This window comes from Perca fluviatilis, chromosome 8 (genome assembly GCF_010015445.1).
Source record: "Perca fluviatilis chromosome 8, GENO_Pfluv_1.0, whole genome shotgun sequence".
Lineage (NCBI taxonomy): Eukaryota > Metazoa > Chordata > Actinopteri > Perciformes > Percidae > Perca > Perca fluviatilis.
In genome coordinates, this window is record NC_053119.1 from 37,416,918 (window position 1) to 37,444,407 (window position 27,490).

Genomic DNA, 27,490 nt, shown 5'->3' on the forward strand with positions numbered 1-27,490 from the left:
AGCATAACAACAGCAAGGGGGTCAGCTCAAGAAAGACGAAAGCTGGGAATTCTAAATAGACTATTAAGGGAACAACAAGCGAGGCAAAAAACAAAACAAAAAAAAACCTGACAAAGTAAACATTTGCTGCGGAAGAACAAACAGACACAGCGATCAGCTTGGCCACATGTTCACAAGGATTTAATGTCAAACATTATTTTCTTATTAAGCTAAATTAGGGTGAAAATAAATGTTAATGAGATGGAAAATGGAGAGGAAGGGAGAGGGAGGAGTACAGGGCTTCTCACTGCGCTTCTGACAAGCCTGGGTCGGTTCGAGAGTGGCGGGGAAGAACCCTAATTGGCTTAGAACACAGGCAGGATAGAACGTGAAGTGATAAATAAAAGTCTTATTTACACAGGTAGAAGGATGACCCTCAGTAATGCAGGTCATCTCAGCAATAAGTGTGGCGAGTCCTTTGTACGTGCCTACCTTGGAGACGCTGGAATTTAAGGCGGACAGAAAGCTTACAGCTACAAATAATGCCGTGGATATTATTTTCAGGTTGAAAGTTCCCTGTTTCTTTGTGATTCCCAAGCTCTTAAACTGGCAGATTTGTCAGTTCTATTAATGAAAAACATATTAAAAACCATTTAATGACACCGTATCAATACTGTTTCCGTACAGAATTGGACTTCAAATCAGATTTAAAAAGTCGTCTTAATCAGTGTTGTAATGTAAACGAAGTAGGTCAAATTTTCACGTATTTGTACTTAACTTTATTGATATTTCTGGAAACTTTTACTCCACTACATATCCTACATAAAGTCTATACCTTTACTCCAGTACATTTCCCCTAAGCAACAGACAAAATTAAAATTCTGTTGCTTTGTTGATGTCAGACTTTAAATTTGATATTTAAGGTGGTGTGGAAACCCTGAATATTATACTTTACTATAAGGAAGCCACAATAACATTCATAATCGTTTTTTGTAACTTTTACTTCTAATAGTTAAGTACATTTAATATCATAAATTACTTTTGATACTTAGTACAGTAAAATTCACATACTTTGAGACTTTTACTCAAGTAATATTCTAAAAAGGGACTTTAACTTCTTCCAAAGTAATTTTTTTGGTAAGATATGTGTATTTTTACTCAAGTATTGCTTGCAGGTAGCCTGACAAGCCAGACCCACATCAAGATGTTGGGTCACCATTGGCAGGGCTCAATCCGAGGGGCGGGATACGCAATAGGATAAAGCTACAACCAACCAGAGCAACGAAGAAGGTAGCAGAGCTAGTCGATAGATTAAACGTATCCGGTCGGCAAAACTCCGAACACATCTTCCTTTTTTAAGAATGACTTCAGTGCCGTTCTTTGTTTTTTTCTCAAAGAAAAGCTTAACTCCAAGTCTTCCAGTCGCGGCCAAAGCCGATTCGAAAGGCCGCTGTTCGCCAGCAGCAGCAGCAGCAGCCATTGTCTTTGTTTTCAAGTAGCAGGGAATTCACGCGGAACCGTCGTAACTCTGCCGTCATTATGTTAAGCCCGCCCACCGACTCTATACACGATGTGATTGGCCCGGCTAGAGTTTTCCAGCTCGCAAGCCAACGCAGAGTTTGCAAATTACATTTGCTGCCGATGTGGTGCGTCTGGATTTCTAGGCTATTTTGCAAGTACTTTACACAAGACTGGTCTTAATCCCAATGTTTGGTGTTGGTTAATTTTTTGGATTGCCTTTTTTGGGCTGTGTGCCTCTCAGGTGTTGCTGCCTTCGCCTCACAGTAGAAAGTAGCATCCACTCTTTGACAGCAGATCCAAAAGGCGCCATACTCTGCTCCCTACATTCTGCCTGTCAAGCCCCGGTCCACAGTGACAAAGGAAGGTCTCGCGGAAAAACCATATGGTCCTATCTCAACTCTGCAAAGGCCAAGCGGTGAACTGACAGCTGTTTTGACTTTTAGATTTTTAAATATCTCAGCTTTCAAAAAGTGTGCAAAGCTGTCCCCTCAAAACAGTTTTGTTAGGTTGTCAAACTCTATAGACAGATTTTTACCTATATTTACCTATTTTTGACAGCGTAGACATCAAACCGTGGCATATTTTGACAGATCCCTCCCACTGAAATGGCTCTGGCTTCTGACTCTGACACTCTTTATAGTGACATATTGTTTGATTTATTTTGTAAAAAGCAGCTTAAGGCAAAAAATGATTAGAATATTGACAGTTTCATTATGCTTGAAATATATAACTTTGCATATCAATCAAAGCTGAAGTCACAGTCACCACCGTGTGTTACACATATGCACACAATTTGGAGGCCAATTTCATTATATTAGAATTGCTAGGTTTGACACTCTGTGGACACATACGGAAGCCTGACCCATAATTCAGCAACAGAATTGCGCAAATAAATAACATACACCATTACAGCAAGTAAAGATCGACAGCTGCTTCCAGCTGCGGCATGCAAAAACATCCTGCACAATCTGTTCAAACATACATTAATGATGTTTGCTGAATAATATTTGACCAGAGCGACTGCATTTCAAGCACAGCAGACACACCTTGACGTGACCCGTCATGGTGCATGCCAACAAGACTGTCAGTCATTTCTGTGCATTGACAAGCCTACTGTTTTACCACTGATAAGCTGCTTGCTGCTGTTTATATGCTGCACAGTAGTGTGAAGTATGTTGAGTTAATGGTGTGAATGGGGAATACAGGATCTGTTGACAGCTTGCTGGTCATTTCCTCAGTCCCTATAACTCCTGAAATATACTTTCCCACTACAAGTATGCTCCGCTGTTGCCTTATTTAATCTAAAAATAACTGATAATTCATACTAATCCTCTCTTTACACACAATACACATACAGTACAAAGATGCTAGTTAAAGCATTTCAGGGCAGGCCCTTGCAGACATATTTTAACATTCTAACAGTGTAAGCTTTAAATTGCTTCAGGCTTTTCATTTTTGCAGACCTACAGAACAAATCATTACATTTGCTAATTTGGCGACCTTGCAGGTTTTCATCCCTATACCTTGCAGCACAAGGCACAGATTTCAGGGATACCTACACGGATTTGTTGTTTAATCAAATTTTACAGTGACTGCTCCGCTTTCTATCTGTCCTTTTGGCTGATACCTGCTCCACTGTGGCTGTTTTCTTCTGCTTAGGTGTCAGGGAGAGTTTTTTTTTTTTTTTATTAATCCGTCATGTTGCTGAGGTGGAAGAACAGTGATTGTAGGTGAAAACCCAAACATTAGACCCTTCTGGTGGTAACATACTGTGCTGTGTATGTGTATTGGGTATGTGTGTCTGTGTGTACACCTATGTGTGAATGTATATCTCTATGTATATGTCTCTGGATGGCTTGCTCATCTTTATGTATATTTTTTATGGATACTATTATCCTTTTTGAATATATTATGTAGCCCACAGGGCCTAACCGTACAATCAAACAAGGCAAAGTTTTACGGAGCTGTCAAGTCCAGACAAATGACAATGAAATGTTCTGACCTTAAACCAGGGGTGTCAAACTCTGTTTCAATAAGGTCCACACTGGAAAAAGAGAATCACATCCAGGGCCAGACGTATAGTATATTGACATGCTTTGATTTCATCGAAAAACTCACATATGTCAAAAATGTTGGAAAAAGTGACAAAATCATAGAAAAAAAGCAACAGAAATGTTGAAAAAAAAGCACAAAATATTTTGAAAAAAGCAAGAGAAATGTTTAAAAAAGCCGTCGGAAATAGCGTCAAAAATTTTGAAAAAGGTGGCAAGAATTTCGGAACAAGCGACAAAAAGTAGGCAGGCCAAAATTTATTGTGAACCTAAATTCAAATTGGGGCCACATCAGAGTTTGCGAGGGGCCAGCTTGACACATGTGCCTTAAACCTTTCATAAGCTACATACAAATATGTAAAAATTAGGGCTGTCAAAATGAACGCGATAATAACGAGTTGACACTAATTCCTTTTAACAGCACTGTTTTTTTTTTTAAGCATGATTAATGCACGCACGTTCTATGATTTGGGCCTCGGGCCTCTCCGTAGTTTGGGAAATCAGGAAGCAATGCAGCAGTAACGTTGTGGATGGCTAGCAGATAAAAAACCTCCCTTAGCAGAAATGGATAAAGAAAAGGGTGATTTGAAGCTTTGAAGTTCAGTTTCAAAGCCTTTCCAGATGGTTCTGTCAACAAGACTAAAGTTATTTGCATGTACTGTCGATGTGATTGGAGTTACCACCGGAGAACATATAATACAAATACTACTTGATGGCCAAGCGGCTGACCATTTGGATTGCTGCAATAATAATAATAAACATTTTCATACAGCAAGCAAAATTGTCTGCTCCAATGTTAATAAGAGCATAAAAAAAACTTGAAAAATATCCCTTTTAAAGTACATTTAGAACAGATACAAATATGTGATTAAAGGGGTGATAGAATGATTATATAGGGTATTTCACACTGTTCCTTATGGTCTCCTAATGGGGTATGTAACATTGGTTGGGCTGAAAATGGCCTGGTTGATATTTTATGGGCCCTTATGCATCCCTGTGTTTTGGCCCTATTTGTAACAAGAGCTTTTCTTCCAAATATGGTATGGTCATGAATATTTAGATGAGCTGCGCGCTGATTGGTTGAGCGACTTGCCTACGCGCATATTAGAGACGCAGCTGATTGGTTGAGCGAATCCCCAATACACATACATTAGAGAAGCGCACAATCTCATATTCCAGACACTGCAATGTTTCATTACCAAATTCACTTCTGAGACTTTTTAAGCGAGAAATCAACTATATAAAGCTGAAATATGGGCCATTTTACAAAATTTGATGGCTAATTGCAAATTTGGTAAGACGTGTCGGACTTTAGGAGCTCCACACAGTCTGACCGAAGCGGCAGCCTGCTGGGCTCCATACCCAGGGCAAAGTCACCCTTTGTGGATACTGCACTCGACGGGCTCCGCGGCCAGCTGCCGGCATAACTATAATATATTTACGGTTTGAATTCGTCACGCCACTTTGATTTTAAGGCATTTTTATGAACGTGAGGCGTCTTTGTAGGACGAGCAGCTGCTTGCAATATGTCCCATTCATTACAATGGGGAAATACCGCAGCTAGCTAGCTACACTGTCGCCATAACTAAATTATATTTAGCTACAGTTTGAATTTCGTCACGCCACTTATACAACATCATTCCCCAATGTCTTATAAAGCTAACCGTTGTGTCCGATTTGATTTTAAGGCATTTTTATGAACGCGAGGCGTCTTTGTAGGACCAGCAGCTGCTTGCTATATGTCCCATTCATTACAATGGGGAAATACCGCAGCTAGCTAGCTACACTGTCGCCATAACTAAATTATATTTAGCTACAGTTTGAATTTCGTCACGCCACTTATACAACATCATTCCCCAATGTCTTATAAAGCTAACCGTTGTGTCCGATTTGATTTTAAGGCATTTTTATGAATGCGGCGTCTTTGTAGGACCAGCAGCTGCTTGCTATATGTCCCATTCATTACAATGGGGAAATACCGCAGCTAGCTAGCTACACTGTCGCCATAACTAAATTTTATTTACAGTTTGAATTTCGTCCGCGCATATATTACATCATTCCCCAATGTCTTATAAAGCTAACCGTTGTGTCCGATTTGATTTTAAGGCATTTTTATGAACGCGAGGCGTCTTTGTAGGACGAGCAGCTGCTTGCTATATGTCCCATTCATTACAATGGGGAAATATCGCAGCTTGCTCACTTTCGCATAACTAAAGTATATTTACAGTTTGAATTTCGTCACGGCATGAATATTACAGGTTCCTCAAGGTCTTACAAAGCTTAGCTAACACTTGTCCGATTTTGGATATCAATTGAATGAATTTTTGTGAATGTCAGAGTTAGGAGGAGGCTAGCTAGCTCTCATTGATGGACTCCATCTCACCGCGGCTCTATCAATGAGACTCGCGGACAAGAGGCGTTTATTTCCCCGATTGTTTGTTTAAATAACTCAACACACATATCCATTATAAGATTTACTGGAACCTGCGGGCTCGGTAAAAGATTGGCGGCGTAACACGCTTCGCTGACACTGCGGTCAGGGTGGCAATGCGACAACCCAGGCAGCACCAACACCGGCACTAAACTCCGACACACAGTCGGGAGAAAATTTTGCAATTAGCCATCCTTTTTCGTAAAGCGGCCCATATTTGAGCTTTATATGGTTGATTTCTCGCATAAAAAGTTTCAGAAGTGAATTTTGTAATGGAATAGCAGAGATCTGCGTGACCTAGCTAGATTCAGAAGACTACCTGATCTCAGGTCAGTTGTGTAAATATTGGGGCGTGACTGTTCTCTTAAGGTTCCGGATTTTGAGATGCTTGCGTAAGCAACTCAGCTTTGTTGGGATTCGCCCGTTTTCAGCGGCAGTTTCAAAATATGAGATTTTCATAGTAAAGAGGTGTCAGTGGGACTTTGAGCTTCTATGTATGTCCTATTTACTCACCGAACTGTCGTTATTCAACTATGACAGTGTAAAATCGGTTTTGCATTCTATCACCCCTTTAATTTGCGAATAATCAAAACTTAAAATGGACAATCAAGTGATTAATCACGATAAAATATTTCAATCAATTGACAGCCCTAGTTAAATAGTGTTTAATGGAACAATCAGCAGTTTAATTAATGGAAACCAACCTGAGCTATATCCCAATCACATTTCTATTTATGCTGTATGTATATTGATTTAATGTATAACATCCTGAATAATCCACATTAAACATTAAAGTGGCCATATTAAGTTGTACCAGAATAGGTTTACATGGTTTCATTTTCAGAAAACACAATATTTTTGTTGTACTGCACATTGCTGCAGCTCCTCTTTTCACCCTGTGTGTTGAGCTCTCTGTTTTAGCTGCAGAGTGAGACATCACACTTCTATCCCATCTTTGTTGGGAGTCGCACATGTGCAGTAGCTAGGTACTGCGCTACTAGCTAGAAGCTAGCAATGCTAGCGGTTAGCCACCTTGTTCTCAATGGCAAAACACTGCTACAACTCTATAGAACTACATGTCCCTCGTCTGCAGGTATTCCACGCAAAGTTGGAAGTGCGCCCTTGTTTAGAAGAAGTCTCCCAGCTAATCCTGCCTTGTACTGACCGAAGTTGGAGAAACAGCTAGCTGATGTTGTATTAGCTAAAGTGATTAGCATACACCACATGTTTCGGCCGATGACGTAGACGGCCCTGCCGATTTTGACCAGCTCACCCGGAGACTGGAAGCAGGACACCTTCAGAAAGCCGTATCTCACTCAAAACAGCATGGATGTTTGTTTTTTTCAAGTTTGTATGCGGGTGGACACAAAATAACACCTGAATCTCAGAAAATATGGGCACTTTAAACATGTCAGTTTAAAAGCGTTCAATTTATATATTACTTATGAATTACCAAGATTTTTGTTGATTGACACATGATTGACATACAATAAACTACCTAATGAAAAGATATAATACAAAGGCAGCATGTGAGTGGATGAGCAAGAAAATGTGAACACTTGTGGCATCTATCTCTCTCTCTCTTTATTCTTCTATTCTCTTCTATTATTCTCTTTTCCTTATCTCTCTATATATATATTATGTATGTATATATATATATATATGTATTTATGTATGTATATATGTATATATGTATGTATGTATGTATGTGTATATATATGTGTATATATATATATGTATATATATATATATATGTATTATATATGTATATATAATAATATGTGTATGTATATAGGGATATATATATATAGATGTGTATGTATATGTGTTATATGTGTATATGTGTATGTATATGTATGTGTATATGGATATATATGTATATGTGTGTTATATTGATTGATATATATATATATATATATCTATATATATATATATATATCTATATATATCTATCTATCTCTATCTGAGGGCATTGACACCACTCTACTGTAATGCTTGCACACTGTTCAACTAAATTACCGTTTTGGTAATTGCTGACAAAACAACTACATGTAATGAATAACCAACACGGTCTCACGGCAGTTCGTAAAATGGTCACGTTATTTTTAATCTATTGGCTCGTGTACACGGACACGTTAATCTTGTTTATTTCGAGGTGGTCGAGCCGCGGTCTCTGGGGGACGCGGGACAACAATGGGACGGTTGTGTTTAGGACAAGAGGAACGGGGAAAGGAAACGCCACACACGATCCCCGGTCTCTGGGGTGAAAGTCCTGTGTTGTTTGACCCATCCACCACCCCAACCAACCTCCCTGCGCGGATTTTCGGCATTTCATACTACTCGCTACCGTAGTCATGCTGTGATCATGAAAGATGCTTCCCATTGAAATCCCCTAGTTTAAAATATGCGCTGACCACCACGAAATAAACTAGATTAACGTGTTTGTGTACACGAATCAATAGATTAAATAACGTGACATTTCACAAACTGCCGTGAGACAGGGTTGGAATTACACAGTACGAAGATAGAGAGAAAAATGCTGCATTGAGAGGACCAGAGAGGAAGAAAAAAAGACAGTGGACCATAGGGAAGTGAGAAAAGGCGAATGAGCTACAAAAGCAATGAGGGATAAAAAGAAGAAGAAACGAAAACTAATAATAAAAGCCATTTTTTTTAGTCCTAAAAATAAACACCTGCATTTTGCATGTTCTGTATCATAGCTCACATATACACACCTGTACACTTCAATGGCTATACACCTCTGTTTCATATAGCAATCTAATGCCTTGCTCATTTACAGCAGATGTAACAGTATGAGCCAGAGGCCTGAGACAGGTGAAGCCTGTTGTCCAAATCCCACTCCTGTTTTCTGCTTGGCTGGACTGTAATTTCCTGGGCTTTAGAGAGCAGGACACACTGCCCTGCACACAGGAAAACAGGTCTGATGTACACTTAGTCCCTGTATGTGGGCAAGAGATAAACCGCACGCACGCGCGCGCGCACGCACACACACACACACGCCACCACCCACTCCCTGAGCAAACCTCTAGCCACCATAATAGCTTTCACCTTTAAGAAATAGAACCACAATACTTTCATGCTACAGGGTCATACTCCATTGCGCTCCACTGATGATGCCGCTGGTCTGTAATTTGTTATTTCACATGCATAATTGTCCAGTTAACTATGTTTGCGACACTCTTCTCATGTCGACACACACAGTACACACTATGTCAACTTTGCATCAGTTGTTCGGTTTCTCAAACAACTGCTTGTTTGTTTTTTTCGAAATACATTTTCAAATGTACTCCAGGTAGGGGATGAGTCCTTACCCCAAGTGAAGCAGTTCAAGTACCTTGGGGTCTTGTTCGCGAGTGAGGGGACAACGGAGCGGGAGATTGGTCGGAGAATCGGCACAGCGGGGGGCGGTATTACATTCAATTTATCGCGCCGTTGTGACGAAAAGAGGGCTGAGCCAGAAGGCAAAGCTCTCGATCTACTGGTCAGTTTTCGTTCCTACCCTCACCTGTGGTCATGAAGGCTGGGTCATGACCGAAAGAACGAGATCCAGGGTACAAGCGGCCGAAATGGGTTTCCTCAGGAGAGTGGTTGGCGTCTCCCTTAGAGATAGGGTGAGAAGCACAAAGGGAAGTTTTGGGTCCCCTGCTGGAGCTGCTCCCCCCCGCCACCCAACACCGGATAAGCAGACGAAGATGGATGGATGGATGGATGGATGGATGGATCTTCAAATGTGAGCGAAGTTCAAATAGATCGAATGGCAAAACAACTTTATTTTTGAAACTCTTTTTACAGTGCAGTTCAAAGAGATCTTCCCTGAAGTTTGAAAAAAAAGAAGAAAAATCTCGTTTTTAAGCCTTCCTTCAGGTTAGGATCATTCAACTCACAGCCTTCCAGAAACCCCCCTTACACCCCTGCAGACTTAATGCTGTGCCACTACTCCCAGATAACCTGATTAAACAGTGAGTGCCCTGCTGCTCAGCCTCAGGCATTACCACTGCTAATTCAGCCTGTCCGCCGCCTGCTAAGGCACACGGCACAAACCCCTAATGCTCTCTGCTTTAGCGCCAGGGCAGCTTCTCTTTCAGCTGTAGAGACTGGAGACAGAAGCACTCTCGGTTTTATCCAGTAAAATGGCTGACATTGACCACAAAAGACAGGAAATGGGCTGCAGTGGGTCAGTAGATTACAGGAATCTAGTCTGAGGGATGTCCACAAGTAAATACAGTAAGAAGAGACAAAGCCATTGCTGAAAATTATAGGCCATCTAAAAATGAAAGTCCATTCATTATTTACCCACTCCTTTGTCAGCTGAAAGCCATTTGTTCAAGTTTGTAGGATCACAAAAGACAGAGGAAGTTGCATTCAATGTTTCATTGCAATCTTTTCGTCAAACTGTCCAAATAAACAACCTTTTATTAATCCTGTTTACCACAGCGTTCTGCAGAGAGACCTTTATTGTTACTATATGCTGTAACTTTTGACACATTGTAGAGCAAACCCTTTTCAGTGAGGAAAATATAGGCTGTTATAAATTATGTCCCCCATCAAGTTTTTTTTGGCCCACATCCAGAGTCCTTTTAATATTAGTAGGGTAGGGTGGCACGATATTGACAAAATGTGATATTGTGATATCGATATTAGTTTCAATATTTTTAAACCTATGTAAAATTACAAAAGTTATGGGAAAACGCATCAAATAGATTCATAACAAATACAACACAAGGTTTATTTCACCCGACTGTCATATTGGACTGGTCCAACATGAATAAATAAATAAGGACCATGTCTACAGAAGAGGACATGTTTTACTGGTTGGACAGTATAAAATATATAAATAAAGAGAACAGGACACAACTTTTCTTTCACTTCTCTGATTGGTTCCGTTTTGTTGTCTCTGTCTATTTCAACACGGTCCCTTTGTCGAAATGTGCACACACGTGGTACGCTCCATAGGGTTTGTCACGTAGTGGACCCGTGCGTTGACGTGCACCAACAGGTGCAAGTTGCACGGTAACTGGCCAATGAAACGATGATCATTACAGCGTTTCAAGCTCTACATCAAACACAACTAAGCCACGCAGCCAACGGACGGGACGCAGCGCTCCACAAAATAAACAAAATATTGCACACTTATCGCGACACTTTCGATATAATTATTGCGCAACGGATATGGCGATAACAATATTGAGTCAATATATCACACACCCCTAATATTGAGTACAGTATCTACAGAAAGTTTAATCCAGTACTTGTATTTACCTAACTGACACAGCTGCATATTACACACTCAAGGCACAACCTTAAAGTTACATAAAATTGAACTTAATTCCTTGTTGAAAGTTGAAAAGTAAAAATGATTGACATGAATGAAAATGTACCATGGGAGGATGGACCTGAGGTGATCAGTTGGCTCATTGCAGTAGAAAAGACTTACCTCTCTCTAGAATTGTTGGTGTCGTGTTACAGAGTAGAGCTCCTTCCCTCACAAATGATCTTTGGCCAAGTACAGACACCGACACGGACGTTAATGAATATGTAATTTTAACTGACGAAAGACACGGTCAGTTAAAAATGAGAAGCTGCTTCCTGGATGTTTTGTAAACTGCTCTTTGCAAATAACAAAGAGTCGAGATAGAAGATTTAATATCAGACCCCTCAGACTCGATTCAATAACGGATCTTATTTTGCCCACCAGGTAGTAAAACTAACTAACTCGGTCAGAGCAACTTCCGCTGGCAAGCCCAAATCATTTTCTACATTTGCACATTCAAATTTTCACTCCCATTTGTGAGTGAAATGCTGTTGTACGGACAAAACACAGGCGGGTACAGTAAAGAAAGGATCTGCATTTTGGTCAGGTTTATTTCAGACAATTAGGTCCAAAACATGTCCTGATCAAGACTCAGACATCTCAAGTGTAAATATGAACTTTTGAAACTTAAAGGTCCAGTGTGTAACGTGTTTAGTTGTTCATTATCAAAATCGGTGTTGCCCGTTCACAAACTTGTCCTTTTTCATGAATATTTACCACCACCATCAATTCCAAGTATTCCTTTTGGCTTAAAATTTTACATTTGCATTTGCATGAACTGGGGTAGACGCTCCATATTCATGCGCCATCTTGAAATACGTTAGCCGGTAAGGGACATACAGGACATACTGCTCCGCCTTTCACGTTTTCGCTGTAACATGATAAACTCCCAGGTGCTGCTAATGCTGCTAATGGGTATCGTAGCTTCCTGGCCCCGGCAAGTTGAAGAAGGAAACATGGAGGACCACACGTATTCAAAATCCAAATTTCAGGAACAGGAGTCTTCTTCTTCTTCACCCAGAAAAAGAAAAAGGATATTGAAAAGAGCAAGAGACCGGCTTTTTGAAGCGTGAAGGCCACCGTAGCTGTAATACCTACTTTAAACTGCGTGGCGCGAGAGAGTTGATTGCGATATATGATCTCACCGCTAGAGAAATTCCTGCACATTGGACCTTTAACATAACTAGTCCCTTAATTTGAGTAATAACACAAAACTAAATCACAAATGACAATTGACAATGGTGTGATGTGCACTGCGACCTACAGTAGACAAGTAGTCTATTCAAACATGTCTTTTCAAACAGATATGACATGTGTCTTTTTTTTATTTAAAGAGGATAATGAAATACCTGTACAGTAATTGCACACAGCTGTCTTGTTGATGGCATAGTTCAGTCCAGAGTGCACCATATATAGGCCTCCTCCAAGGACAAATATAAAACATTACAAAAGAAGCGACGGAGACAGTAGCAGACAGGTAAGCCTAGTTTTCCACCGGCCCTCCAAACTGTACATTCAGTGCCAGAGCAAAGGAGATTGAATTATACCTTAGAAGATGAGGGGGGCTATTTTGTACCATGATACACCAGGGAGAGCCTTTGTGAGTCTTTCAACACCTTTCTGAAGCAGGATTATTTTTTTTTTTTTATCTCGCCAGACGGCTAGCTGAATAAGAGTTTTTTTTTTCTATCATTTTCTATCTTCTCTATACTTTTAACTCCCCCCACTCTCTCTCACCTTCCATCTTTTGTTCAATCGTTCTCCCTCTAAAGACAATCTATTTATATCTTCTTTGACATTCCAAGGGCTTCTTTTCTTTTGATGTAATGAGGAACATTTCCGATCGCTGACTCTGGGATAAGAGACAGAAATCCACACATAACACAATCCAATATTCCAAGAGCAGTTTTCGTTTGCTAAAGAGCGCATTAGCATTAAAAAAATAAATAAAAATCATTTACAGTTTCTGAAATGTTCATGCTAATTATGGCTAGTAATAAGGGTTTTTAAAATCGTTATAACTACAAAGATTTAGGGCTGGTTGCTGAAACATGGATTACATGAAGAGCTATGCTGAGATTTCATTTTCAATAAAAGTCTCCATTAATGGAAAGTTTTTAGTGCCCTATTCATGTATTAGCAACCAGCCAGAGTACTTGCGATGTTATTGCGATCATATTAGACTGCAATAGACTAATGTGATAATATTTAGGTCATGGGGTGTGCACCAAATCAAAACTAATTACTTACTGAGCTGAACATCCTGAACCAAACATATCGGGACAAACACATGTACTATTAAAGCCCTGACGTAGATTTAACCGTTGCCTAGTCTCGCACATACTATTAATGGACAAAGCATCCGGTTTGGCAAAGTGCTGCAAATGCGGAAGTGCCTTAAAGCTGCATTCTATCTGAATTCCAGCAGGGGGCGACACGTGTGGTTGCAAAAGGAGGTCGGTTTCTGTAGAAGTCTGACAAGGTGACCCACTTCTCACTTGATTTATTACTTCAGTAAACATTTTCATGATGAGTTCATGGTCTGAATCGTTAGTTTTAAGTCTTCTGCAACACAGAATGATGTTCATTTTTTGAATTATGGTCTCGTTGATTTTAAAATCGGCGATAAAGCAGGGGGTGTTTTAGGGGGTGGCTATGATGTGATCGCCAGTGAAAGTGTGTAACGTAACGTAGAGTGTAAGCAGCTCCTCCCTCACTCCTGCCTCTCGTCTAAAATCGTCACATCCGCAACCAGGATGGCTGCGTCCGTAACGGCAAACTCAACAAACCAAACATCTCCACAAACCAATGGGTGACGTCACACATGCGCTGTCCATTAATAGGGGTGTCACGATTCTCCAAATCCTCGATTCGATATTACATTTTCGATTCTAAGGTCACGATTCGATTCTCGATTTTTCCTTTTTTTTTTTTTTAAAGCACAGGTTGCTATGCCATTTTTAATCTTTTATCTGACCTTTGTTCGCAATGTACCACATTACATTGTCAAATTTAAAACATGTATTAACAACATATTGTAACAATAACATATCTTCAGTCAATTGGAAACTTGACAATTTGTCAATAAAGTAAAAAGAAAAAAAAAAAGTTTACCGACAATCCTGAGGGCAGACGCTCAGCACACAGAGTTTGGTGTTTTGAAGCCTCCGACGTCGTCACTAGGCACTAGGATTAGGCAACGGTTATGGTTGTAGACGATGGTCGCAGCTTTGCCTTGAAGGCTTAATTGGGGGCTTAAAACACCATTGAGCAAGCACAGCAGCTGAGCAGACAGATAGCAAAGAGGACGACTCGGGCAGTCCGCTAACTTGTTGCTCTTTCTAATATAAGCTTCTATTTAGGCTACAAAATGTGCATGCAGGCCGAAATTCAACCGTGCAGTTTTGTTGGGATAAAGCTATAAGCAGAAGAAATCTCCACTAGCTGCTAGGCTAATGTGCAATGGTAAACACACAGAATATGGTACACGCACATAGCAGAGCTTTCAAACTGTGGCTTTTTTGTTGATAACGCGAACGTTCAACACACTTCAGTGAAAGAGGAGGGGGCTCAAGTTCTGTCGATGGGTGTCCAGCATCTGCAGTTGCTATCTTTTGACTGGCTCTAGCCAAGTTACAGGAGCTTGACTGACTCGCAGCACTTCAACACGTGTGTTTTTTTCCGCTTGACAAGCCGACCGGACGTGACACGGGGGCGTAGTAGTATCGACGATTCCATTTTTTTAATTCGATATTCAAGATTGTGACTTAATTTTGATCGATTTCGATTTAAAATCGAAATTGTGACACCTTTATCCATTAATATACAGTCCATGGTCTCGCATTGCCAGACCTTCCTCTACATCGCTGCGGAGGACGGTCTGGCTAGTCCAAACAGCTTTCCGGGATGGGAGAAAAACGTGCTCTGGTTTATTGGCATTTCTTTAAACCAATCACAATCGTCATGGGCGGAGCCACAGTGCCGCTGCAAAATAGCCTTGAATAACTCACTTTAGCAGTTGTTGTTTACGCTATCCGCCATCTTATCAGTCAAAAAGTGTCGATCTCCGAATGCGGATGAACGGACTCCATAGGAGGAAATGTCATTCTCATATGAGGCTCCTTTTTCAAGGTCAATATTGTTTTTCACTAACGACAAAACGACGAATTATCCGTGCATTTATATGGAACTCAGCTTTAGGAGCTTTCCATCTTTACTTTCCTCCCTGTTACGTTGCATTCGGAGATCGACTCTTTTTGACTGGCAAGATGGCGGATAGGGTGAACAACAACTGCTAAAGTGAGTTGTTAAAATCTTTCTTTTTAGTAAACTTCTGTGTACATAAACAATCAATGCTTGAGTTGTGTAGAGCCTCTAGTGATACTTCGAGCAAAGTTTCATGTTGTGTCGAGCCTTGTTAGTGTTATGGGTTAGTTTCATTGGTATAGCATGAGTCAAGGTTTTGAAGGTAGATGCAGCGGATGTGTACAGGATCGGTGGATTAACATCCTGGTATCCCAGCGGGTGTCTCTAATGGAAGCTCATGCCTTGAGGTCTGTGCTTTGAGAGGAATAGTTGAAATTCTTTTGGGATTTTAGAGAAAATAAACATCCCTGTTGTTGTTACACCTCGCTTTACTATAGAAGGTGTGTGAAAGTGTAGGTAGTGGGTGCATCATACTGATCAAATGAGAAATTGAGATTAAGCAAATGAGCTGAATCTCTGTGATGTTTGTGTTTGTGGCTTTCACAAAATGAAAATATATTCTACTAAGAAACTCCCTTGAAAGATTATGCCATTTCCGATAGCATATGTTGTATTTCACCATGACTGTTTTGAGACCTGGCGGTCGGTGGCACTGTCAGCTTCCCATTCTGCCCGCCATGTCAAGATTTACTGTGAAGATCTGTTGTTGATGCCTCTGACCCACCCTGGGATTCTTCTGTTTTCTAGATATTCCTGAGCTGGCCAATCAAACTCCCTCTGCTGGAGCTGCACATGAAAGCAGTTGAGTTAGTTTCACAGTGATCAGATTATGTCCAAGGGAGAGCATTGAGGATGGTTTGAGGGAGGGAAAGCGCTCCCTCCTGGGGACTATCTGAACTGTGTTACGGCAGGACCGGGGTTCTACTGGGTGGAACGCAGCCTGCTGATAAAGGCTGAGCCACAGGAGTTTTTGGGAGGTTCTGAGAACTATTCACCTTGGCGCTACTGCAGAGCAGTTGCACAGGGATATTAAGAAAGCGCCAGGCAGGCAGAGTCCCTTTGAATTCACCACCTCAGCAAAGGGAGGACTACTTCAATGGCTCAGGAGGAGCCGAATGCCGAGTGAATGTGAAATGAGGCGATGGCAGCGCAAGGCAATGGAGACGCTTCCATATGCATGACTCGAGCCCTTTTCACCATTTCCCTTTTCACTCTTCCTATTCTTGTCTGTGTTTAAGGCTGTGATAAAGTCTCCCCGGCTCAGATACCTTTTCCTCTACTTCTGCCACAATAAGCCAAGTGTCCAATTGACTGGGGCTTCAGCTCACACCACTCCCTATATATGGCCTCCCTGTCATCAACCTAGCTTCCCATCTGGGCACAAAGGCCTTTTTAAGAATCAAAGCTAGGAAGTATCCTTGGAGCCAGACGAGAGGAGAGGGAAAGTGAGGAACATAATGTTTGGTTCTACATACATTTAGGTTGAAACAAGCCGAAGGATTCTCAGAATGATTCCCCCTTTTGAACAGTTCAGTTACAGTTGCACATCCTTGTCTATGTTTGCGTGTGTCAGCACGCATGTGTGCGGCATATTTAAAAGAGTGCTTTTATGTATCACTGGTCCCTCTCGGCCATGTGTTGAATAATAATGGCTCTGAATTCTTTCCATGCTGAAAAGGATCGAGCCACACTCCTCTTACACCAAGGTTGTGTCAGTTTAAAAAAAAAAAGGATAATATGTATGAGGTCTAGCACTATTCAAGTAAATGGTATGAAGCCATACAAACCCTTTTGTAGCAACACCAATAGAAGATATTTACAATGTAGAATCCATTTGGAATAAATGAACCATGGTTTAGAAGCTTAGCCTTTTATTTAGAAAGAAATTGCGACCTCCCCACCATGGAGAAGTGTCAAGGTCTCAGTGTGATAATGATCACAGCTCTCTGAGAAAATTGCCCTGCTCAGGCTTCTCTGACACAGTCTCAGGGCAAAAAGGAAAGTGTCCACTGAGACCTCTAATGTAAACAGACAGGATGGCTTGTAGTCACAGATCTACACTCTGAAGCTAGGGCCAGGTCAGCCAATAAACTCCGAGCTAATGGTCACAGAGTTTATCATCTCGGCTGTGACTGACTGCCGCTGATCTGGCACGATCAGGGCCCATCTTCTCCAATTCTCCCTGCCTTAAATAAGTAATTTCCCCTCCAAATGAAATCACTGCCCCCTCTTGCACACATAGATGCTAATTTTCAACCTGAGGAAAATATTTCGCTCTGTTCTGTGATAGAGACAAAATAGCCTGCTCATTTTGCTAACAGGCAAGTGATGAGCCGTGTGAGGTGTGCAATGCAATGCCTCAGCTCTGACTTAAACTTCCCAAACTAAGGGTCATTTTCTTTGCACATTGATGGCGAAAGCATCAATACGTTTGAATGAATTCAATTGAAGGCATAGTGTAGTAAGACATATATCATTTTATAAAGTTTTATAGTTATATTCTTAAACGTTGTCAGTTCCCCAGAGGTCAACTGTTGACAGTGGCATATATGTGCAGTCAGCGGCGGCTTTAAGCATCTGGGGGCCCATTTCAATAACTAATATGGGGCCCTACCCACATAAAACATAAACCTAAAGCAGAAAAAGCAAGGATCTCTGTTGGTTCGTATCAATGGTATATTATTTTATTACGTGCACTTTCAGCTTCACGAACAGGCAGCTCAACATAGAAATAATCCAACCTTATTTGATTAAAACTATATACAATTATACAGCGTTTTACGTTGGAATAAGCCTCGCCCTTTCACGGACGCCAACTTCTCTGCTTAATTAATAGCACAGTATACTGTGAGTGAGACTACTCGTCCGCTTGCCAAATACAGCAGAAACAGAAGACTGAATCGGATTTTTTTGAGTACACTAACCATGACCTTGCGTATCTTCTCTCCATTTTTCATCTTCATGAAATATCTCTCCTTGGTAAAACGGCGGTGTGATTGGCTTTGTGGGAAGTTAAACTCCTCTATTTGAATGGGACCGCTCCTAAAAATATCAATTTGTTGGTCATCGGCAATATGCTCAGACCAGCACCCCGGGTCGGTCTCTGTAAACGGGGCTTTCTCCCATCTCACCTGTCTCAGGGGTAGGAACTTCATCGTCATGTTCTTGCTCTACTAACAATGTTTGGTCATCATTATTGCCAGCAGTTTGAGTTGAAGACGGAAAATCAGTATTTTGGCTAGCATCCTGTGACGGGGGTTCGGCCGCTGCTGTCGCCGGTAGTGTTACAGATGCTGGACCAAAGAAAGAGGTCACTTTTGGTAGACTGAATAAAGCTTTTCTTTTGTTGTCCGATATCTTTCGTTTTTTCAGCACCACTGGCATATGTATTGTACGTTTCATTTCCTCTTAAAATTATTTTCCTCAAAATAACATTTTAACCTAACGGCAAAAAAGGCAAAGGTATAAACACAGAAACTGCCGGTATACTTCGCTTAAGCCGTTCGCGGGGGCGGTAAACGTCACCATGGTAACCGCGAGTTCAACCAATCAGAGACGTCAGTGTTTTGCTTAGAATTGTGGGTAGTGTAGTATTTCTCCTGAAGATCGCAAATAACAAGGTTGATTTCATACCTTGTGGCTTTTATAGGCGCAGACACCTTCGTTTCACAACCTCCTAGCCCGTGGTCAATCTACCTTGGATGGTTTAGACATTATGGCTGAAAATCAATATGAATGGGATTTTGCTTGTCTGTTGGGGCCCCCCTTGGAGGGCGGGGCCTGTTTCAATTGAAACGGGTGAAACATAGGTAAGCCCGCATCTGTGTGCAGTATAACTTATATGCTGAAAGGTAATTTGATCTCAAAAGTCCTGCCCACATATATAGTGACAAAAACACTCTCTTACACCTTTATGTCTGTCATGCACCAATGTTATTATAGTTTAGCATTTTTCATTAGTTTTTATTTTAATTCATTTTGACTTTTTGTTTTCAAATTCAGTTTTAATTAGTTTTAAAAGCAGGTTTGCTAGTTTAATTGTTTTTTTTTTTAAATGCTTTGTTTTAATTCAGTTTTTATTAGTTTTAGTCTTTTTATGTAATTTGGTAGGGCCAAAATTCAAAAAGGTCAGAAAAAGTATTGTGTAATAATAACTCAACAAAAACCTCATACAATTTTCAAAATATGTTTTTACAATGTAATTAACAATAACACCGGTACATAAAATGTACATATTGTCATAAATATGTAAACAGTCACACAAGACTCCGCCGCAAGCGCAAAAGTATAAGTGACGTGTGCCAGGAAAAAAACTAAATGGGCATACATGAACAGTTGTTTTGAATTTTGGTTCGAGTAAAGTGGCAAACTTTTTGAAGTCAATCGACTCACACAGTTGTGGAAACATTCCAGTATCAGTACACATATTAACCCACACTTCCTCCCACTTGTGGTGTTCCTGCGTATGTACTAACCAGCAGCTATCAGCTATGTCACTGGTGAAAGCCCTTCTGTAGTGTTCTCTGTCCTATGGTTGTCTCCGTCATGCTGCCTGGCCCTGTAACGTTACTGGGGTTAGCTTCTGATTCAGGGGATGGGGGCTTGGCGCTCTCCTTTACCTTGTCAAGGTAGGCTAGGTTTGCCTCCTTGCGCGCGCTTCTCAAATGTACTTTCAAATTCGTGGGATTTTTCAATGTAATAAATTGTCCACATATTTTACCACCTTCCATTGCAAGGAACTTGCTTTTATCTGACACAGTCATAATCAAATAGGACACTTTTTTTTAGGCTATCGGTACCACCATGATGCCAGGACAGGGGCACGGACTATGGTGTGTTCAATTTGCCATGGAATGTCGGAATTTCTGGGTTCCCAGTCGGAAACTGTATATAAGTCTAAGGTCATAAATGTCAACTAAACTCTGAAAGATATATTTGCTCTGTGAAAGACATTGACAAAGACGAAAACTAAGGACAGTTAATCTATAATTTTGTTTCATTTTAGTTAGTTTTACAAACAGACAGTACCGTTTCAGTTAGTTATCGTCTTTTTTATAAATTTTTTTATTTTATTTCAGTTGACAATGTTTTTTCCCACCTAGTTTTCGTTATTTCGTTCATTTTCGTTAACTATTATAACCTTGTCATGCACAGATCTCTAAGAAGAGAGGAAGGGTGCATACTGTAGGTGAGGCTTTGCACAAGCATCCAACCAATGAGGACCAGTTAGAATTCTTTATACACAAGTGCAAAAAGGTAGCCTAGAAATCTAGAAGCACCCTAGCGACAGCAAAAGTAATTTGCAGCCAGGGTCGTCTAGCAACTCTTCGTTGGCTAGCCAAGCTGTAAAAACCAAACTCTAGTTAGGCCAGTGACACAGGCCCTCATTTATGAAATGTGCGTACGACCTAAAACAGGCGTAGGACGGGCGTACACCGGTTCCTACGCAAAGCTCGGCATTTATCAATTTGAACGTGAGCGTATGCTGCGAAAAAATCTCACGTCTGGTCTGAACTCGTGTACGCAAGTTTTCGAGTCAGTGTGGACTTGCGGTGCAGTATATAATCAGTTTAACAGGAGAAGAAGAAGTCATCAGTTGATCACTTATCAGCAATGGCAGATCTGGCTCTTTTAGAAGACCTCTATGCGCCGGTCTGCAACATTGTTTAAGCCTGTGGGGTTCTGCACAACATCGCGCAGGAAGACACGCTGCCATAAATGTAGTGATGGAGCCATGACCCGATGCCCAGAGAGCAGTGTCCGGCCCACCCCAACTGGGGGCTATACAAATGAGACAGGATATTATTCCTCGCTTTTAAAAGGTAGCCTAGTTATGTTTGGCAATGATATTCAATACAGGAAACATGACGATGCACAACATTTTTATTTATTCTTCAGGTTTTTGTTTCTCTTTCAAGTGAATGATTTATTTCTGCCATTGACTGAGTTATTTCGGCTTGTTTTTCCAGCTCCTGTGCTGTCAGGAGACAGGGTCGAGGTGGTGGTCCAGCACGGGGGGCGGAGGACACACGCTCTCCCTCAGCTGTTGCCTCGTTCTGACTCATGAAAAAAAAAAACACGAGTAAAATAAAAGACTGCATAAACTCCGGACCGCTACCGTGTGTTTATTTAAATACAAGTATACCTACATAGGCCTAAGAGATTGCAATAGAAGCCTATAATTAGGACTAGAATACATATGTCAAGCATGTATAAATTAAATAAACTTCAGCTGGAGTCCGATTTACTACGGCAACACAACACTGTTGACCGCATCAGTGATCTCTTTCCATTACGCATTCTTTCTACAGCCTTTCATACCAGTTTTCAGGCTGCCAAATAGTACACACGTTAGTGCAAATGAACCTGAGATATCAGGGTTTCAGTCTCCACCTCTGAAAAATGCCGATTCTCAGCCGGATTACGTCTCGCTATGTCGTAAATTGTGGGGGCGAGGCCTCAAAACCGAGAATATATTGAGGCGTGGTATTTAAATTACGATCGTTTCCAGCCGCTGCATTTATCAATGTACGACCATTCTTACGCTCTGATTGGTGTGATACGAACGTTTCATGAATCACACGTGAAGCCTGTCGTAAGACGATTTCTGCGCTCATATCTGCGCTGGTTTCTACGTTAGGTTGATAAATGAGGGCCATAGTGTATAGAGTCGGTGGGCGGGCTTAACATAATGACAGCAGAGTTGCGTCGGTTCTGCGTGAATTCCCTGCTACTTGAAAACAAAGACGATGGCTGCTGCTGCTGGCGAACAGCTGTCTTTCAAAACGGCTTTGGCCGCGACTCTGGAAGACTTGGAGTTAAGCTTTTCTTTGAGAAAAGAACAAAGAACTGAAGTCATTCTTAAAGGTCCCATGACATGGTGCTCTTTGGATGTTTTTATATAGACCTTAGACCATAGGCAGGCTGGGGGAACGCATATTAATGTTAAAAAAACCTCATAAAGTGAAATGTTCATGCCATGGGACCTTTTAAAAAAGGAAGATGTGTTCGGAGTTGAAAGACAACCATTTATCCCGCCCCTCGGATTGAGCCCTGCCAATGGTGTGTTCCCAGACCCAACATCTGGATGTGAGTCTGGCTTGTCAGGCTAGAAAAAAGAGCCATTAGAGGAGAGCTGGCACCTACAGTAATCACAGTGCAAAGATGAGTGTCGAGTGAGAAAAGGTACGCTGCAAATTCTATTTGATGAATATTCCCATTGTTGCGAGGACAACTGTTTAATCAGACTCAGTCTTTCACATGAAGCCTGCAGGGTAAGAAAAATGTTCTTTGTAAAAGATTATGGCTTTGAGACAATGTATAAAAATGATGATGCCATTTTTTTTTACCATGTACATAAACTTCAGGCAAAATTGCTTCTCTGTGCTTTTGGCTGAGTTACATCAAAACACTGAGTTACTGCAAGTCAAATCTTAAAAGTATATATTTGTTAAATATATGGTTAGTCGGTAAAAAGTAATGCAGGGAGGAAGCAGAGATAGAGGGGAAAAAAAGAAATCTGTCCCAATTTGGCATCACATACAGCATGCTATGTAACTTTAAAGTATACTATTTTTGTTGGTACCTTATTATTTTGATATAACAGCTGATTTATGATATTCACCGATGTAAATCAAACTATGAAACTAGTGCAAGCAGTGTTGTTAAGTAGGAGGAGTTATTTTCATGGTTCCATCTGTAAATGTCACATTTATTTCCTACCAAGACAATGTCATGTGACTCACAATCGAAACACCCCCATGGCTTCAAACCTCCTGGTTGAATCAGTGGGCAACCGTGTCAGCAAATATCTGGTTCTTTGGTGAAAAGTCAAAAACAAAACCTGGGTAGAGAAGGTAATTATGACTCCAAGAAGGTGCATTTAGGCAAAAATCACCGACCACAGAGCAGACAATGTTGTTACATCTCGCAATAATGATGGGCAGTAGATAAAAATGGCACTCTTTTCGAAAACCAATGTTACGATCTGCAGCTTCGGTCAATTCTCTTTCGGATTCTCCGTCAGTTTTGTGTGATTTTGGCAACAATGATGCCGAGTTTTGTTCCCAACAGCAATCATGAAGCGTTTCGCATTCGCTACAGCTCTGATTCGCACCTCGGACTGGCTTTTTCTCCATAGCAATGGGTGCCGAGGATTGTGGGTAGTGTGGTATTTAGAACCATCCACCATACCAAACTGATGGCAAAACATGATTTCAAAACAAAGTTGAAATAACTGAAACAGGTTGGTACATTATCCGGGAGACTCCCATGATTCTGGGTTGAAGAATATTGAGGATATCACTCATTGAAATTGAAATGCAACTCTTATAAACTTAACAAAGAGCATTTTCTTTTCTGTTCAATTTCGCATTATTTCTGAGAACTTCCTGAAGCTGTCTAACAACCATGTGCAATTTAGTAGCTGTAAGTCACTTTAAACTTTCCCCTGTGCATCACATATCTTCCATCAACACTACACTACCTAGTTTCCTGTACTCTGCATACTAATATCTTTGAGCATTATAAATGATTTCACATTGTATTCTTTCTTCGCGAATGCACTGCATACCCAACCCCCCGGTTAGAACATGTGCTATGAATGCAGTATGGAATCGGTGCGCAGCTAAGATATTTGCATGTCATGTACAAGGATGCTCAAGGAAAGTCATGCAAATCAAAAGCTGTTCATGGCTTTGTTTGAAAGATCACAGCGTTTTCCTTTGCTGTGAGATGACGTGTGTGTGATTATGCCTTCCCTCTGTCTGCCAAACGGTTATCACGGTTATCACCGTGTTGTTGGTGTGATCGCCCATTCAAATGAAGTGATGCTAGGCACCTCGCAGCTAATGTTCTCATTACAGCTCAGACATGCTGAGAAGAAAAGCTAGACTGCATGCATGTGCTAATGCGGGTGTGTTTGCGTCTACAGCATGCTTGTTGGCACAGGACTGTTAGTTCTTTTGCCTTGCAGATCCCTGCACGCTTGTTTCAGCCTTATAATCTAGTATGCCTCTTAGTGTGTGTGTGAGCCTCTGTGTGCGAGCGGATCAGTGGATAGGATGAAAGTACATGTTGGGTTGAGAACACCATTAGTTGAGAGTCAGCAATTCTGCAGGATGGAGACAGAGGGGCAAATGGTCCCTCTCACGAAGAGCCTCCCATGCTATATTCTCAAGGCAGAGAGAGGGAGCGGAGGATAAGATGATGTATGAAACCATTAGGCCCCTAACACCCAAAACACTTAGTTCAGCTGCATGTGTGCCATTACTGCCATTACGCTATATGCTCAAGGGTTCCATGGTGACGGACCGATAGGAGGACAAAGGAAGAGGAAGACAGAGGAGCTAGATAGAGGCAGAGAGGTTGCGTGATGTCATGCATTACTGATAGGAAGAGGGAAGGCTGGGTAATGTTATGCTACAGATAAAGGAGGAAACCTTTCTGGCTCACTTTCTCTTTCTCTGATGAATCTCTCCAGCCCTGCTCCAGTGCTAATAAAGGAAGTGAAGTGATCTCTTTAGCCACAGATTAAGATTGGAATGGAGGTAATGCCATTACGTATGCTACCTTCATAGGATACAGATCGCTGACTTCATAGAGTGCACAGCCCCATCCGCAGATGGGATTAATAGTAGCATACATGCTTCGTTCATATCAAAAGCGATCCCAATCTTGGGGCGACTTCTAGCTCACCCAGTAAGAGCGTGCGCCCCATGTAGGCTGAGTCCTTGGCAGCGGCTCCCGGGTTCGAATCCAACCTGTGGCCCTTTTCTGCGCGTCATCCCCTCACTTTCTCGCCCCCTTTCCTGTATATCGACTTTCACTATCAAATAAAGGGAAAAGCCCCAAAAAAATTATCTTAAAAAAAAAATAAAAACGGCCACAGGCAGGCTGTTATGCATCCATTTTTTCATTCTGAAGTGCACTTTTGTAAGCACACTGTGGGTATGTTCATTCCAGTCTGTAACCTCCATTAATTCATTGTACCCAAATGTGCTAGATATAGCTCTTCAAAATTAATACCACATTCTTTCGAAGACATTCATTTGTGTAATTAAAGTAAACAAAAGAAACCGCCGCTGAGAAAACCTTTCTTAATAAACAAGATAAAGCCAACCAGTCATCTCAAACGTCATTTTTTATGGTAATCACACTAAGCCGTCCCAATTAATTTGACAGTTGTAGGCTACTTTTAATAAGGCTACATGTGTTCCGTCAATTGGGATTTTTGCTCGTATTTACGAGCAAATGAGTCTCCAATGCTCCCTGTGTTAGTCAGGGAAGCGCTATTCTTGTGCATGAAATCAACCTTTTTAGCAGTTTTTGAGCATTGTGAACGACCTGTTTTGACGTCTGACCAGCTGCTAGCCACAAGCATGTGGCGCTTGTACACTGTACAATAAATAGGAGTGCAAAAGAGAGGTGTGTGTGTTGAAGTTATATTGAACCTGAGACCAGAGTTACTATTTTTATACATAACAACTGAACAACAGTGCAGTTGGTTAGAGTCAGTAGATGCAGAGCATATTTGTATCCCTGTACACTTCAGCTGCATTGTTATCTTAGTTTTTTTTTATAATAGGCTAGACTTTTGTAGTATTTAGTATTTAGGTAGGCTGACCAAACAGGATAGGGTTTTCCGACTGGAATAAAAGATGATTGGGGGGGCGAGGAATAGCAAAACTGCAGAGTAGGGAGAAGCTGAATGCATAAATATGAGATGTGGGCTGATGGAGGACGGTGGAGGAGCAGACAAGGTGAAAGAGGAGAAGGAGAGGAGGACATGAGTAACTATACTGAAAGGCTGAAAGGTTTGATCTGTATATCTTTAAATGCTGCAAAGGAATCTGGAGAGTCATACATATGCATATATGTTATAAGGACACGATTTATTCAAGTTTCAGGGGAAGTAAGAAATCGTCAGAATATGAACAAACCAAATGTAGTGAAGCGTTCCCGCCAGGTACACACAAACACATTCATTTCTGTTGCGTGGATGTTTGAGTTGGAGTGATTGCATGGCCAGTATTAAAACTACCCATATTGTTGTTTTTTAAAGATAATGTTTTTGGCATGTTATGTCCTTTATTTGTTAGTGACAGTGGAGGGAGGCAGGACACAGGGGAATAACATAGAGCAAACAGTCTGGCCAGCCTTGAATTTTTTCTGAGTGTGGCTGTATTTTCATTAGAAGGCTGGTGGGATGTTTTTGTAGCAGGCCTATAACAGCACATCTTATAAACCAGTCAACTACAGTTTTTGAAAGATAAGAGTTACACGCGCAACACAGACTTCATTGCAGAAAAATAAACTTCTTCATCTTTTCATCCACACAGCTGGAAGTGTCAACCACAGACTTCGCTGGGAACCTTGTCGAGGGACCGGCCCTACTAGTGATCACTGTCATCGACCAAAATGATAACCGGCCCATCTTCAAAGAGACGCGCTACACAGGAGAGGTGCTCGAGGGATCCCCTACAGGTAGGTGACGCTGTTATATTGAAGGACTCTGGAGAGAACTGGGCTTTTATTGGATTTAGTTGGACAGCAATATCACACACACTGTGATTGTTACACTTGAGATGTCTCTGATCTTAGGATCTTAAATGTGGGTTGTGTGGGTTGTCATGGCGATGGAGTCAAATGCACATGCCTTGAGATATATATAATAACTTGTAAGACAAACTAAGCTTTATTTACAGTAAAACATCACAGGTGATCGAAAATGTAATATGTGTAAAATTAATGTAAACTTAAGAAACATGTCACAATTTTCCCGAACATTTGTTTCGGAATTTATCTTCAATAGGTATTAGAGGATGGATACCCGACGGTACCCGACGGGCCGGGCCGGGTTTGAACAGATATGATTTTCGGGTTTGGGTCGGGCTCGGTCACATCAGCGCGATAAGGCGTTGAACATTTTAAATTTAAAACAGCTTATTATGTAGGCAGCCAATGGGCCCG

At 41.1% G+C, this 27,490-nt stretch overlaps 1 protein-coding gene across 6 annotated transcripts in view; it reads left to right on the top strand.

Annotated features, from left to right (window-relative positions):
* The window catches only part of cdh13 (cadherin 13, H-cadherin (heart)), a 460,326-nt gene that overhangs the window by 207,763 nt on the left and 225,073 nt on the right, over positions 1 to 27,490 (top strand). For all 6 annotated transcript variants that reach the window (XM_039809525.1, XM_039809523.1, XM_039809521.1 and 3 more), the window contains one exon: positions 26,860 to 27,004. In XM_039809525.1, the coding sequence (XP_039665459.1) occupies positions 26,860 to 27,004 (145 nt within the window). The remainder of the gene's footprint in view (positions 1 to 26,859; positions 27,005 to 27,490) is intronic.